This window comes from Trichinella spiralis, assembly GCF_000181795.1.
Source record: "Trichinella spiralis strain ISS 195 chromosome Unknown Scfld3635, whole genome shotgun sequence".
NCBI classification, from domain to species: Eukaryota; Metazoa; Nematoda; class Enoplea; order Trichinellida; family Trichinellidae; genus Trichinella; species Trichinella spiralis.
In genome coordinates, this window is record NW_003530574.1 from 1 (window position 1) to 817 (window position 817).

Consider the following 817-nt stretch of genomic DNA (forward strand, 5'->3'; position numbering starts at 1 on the left):
CCGCAGGTCCACGATCCACGTCTGGCACTCTCACTGTACAATTCTGACCTATACGAGCGGTATTAACATTTTCTTAGTTCGTCGTGTCATTTTTGCTGCTGCTCTAGTCTGCCCTAAAGCTGCTTCTTTTCGTGCTTTTATAAATGTCTCAGGAAGATGTTTCATAATACTGCTTTCATTTTCGTCATAGTTTTTTCCATCTCTGTTCAAACTATCTTCATCATTGGCTTCATGAGATGTCAAAAATTCTTCAATTTCTTCTTCTGTTTTCGCTGCATCAACTAGTGATTTTGGCAGGACGTAAGACTCCAGTCCAATTCGTGGCTCCTCTCCAAATGTCACCTTGAATGGACTTTGTCCTGTTGTTTCATGGACACTAACATTTATTTGCCATTGAACAAATTTCAGTCCCATTGACCATCTTTTGCATCCATTTTCTCGCATCCATATTGCCAGTTTGTCTTGCACAACGCCGTTTAGGCGCTCAACCGCACCTTGGCTCTGAGGATGCCTGGGTCTACCCGTGACAAGCTTCAGCTCTGGCCAACATGTTTTGAGTTCCGCAATTATGGCATTTGAAAATTCCCGACCGTTGTCGGATTGCAGAATGCTGGGAGCGCCGAACGTTAAAAAGATTTCGAGCAGCTTCGATGCCACTTCTTCCGCCCGTTTTGACTTTAGCGGACTCAAAATGCAGAACTTCGTAAAGTGATTCAAGTATGTCATGATATATTTAAAATCACCATCTGGCATGGTTTGAAAATTTATCAAGTCCACCTGGGCTCGTGACATCAAATTTGTACTAACCAGTGGTTTA

General features: G+C 42.8%; 1 protein-coding gene across 1 annotated transcript; it reads right to left on the minus strand.

Moving 5' to 3' along the window:
- Positions 1-48: 48 nt before the first annotated feature.
- Tsp_15511 (zinc finger protein) lies at positions 49-753 on the minus strand. The gene has a single exon (XM_003367813.1). The coding sequence runs from the start codon at positions 751-753 to the stop codon at positions 49-51; it is 705 nt and encodes a 234-aa protein (XP_003367861.1).
- Positions 754-817: the final 64 nt, after the last annotated feature.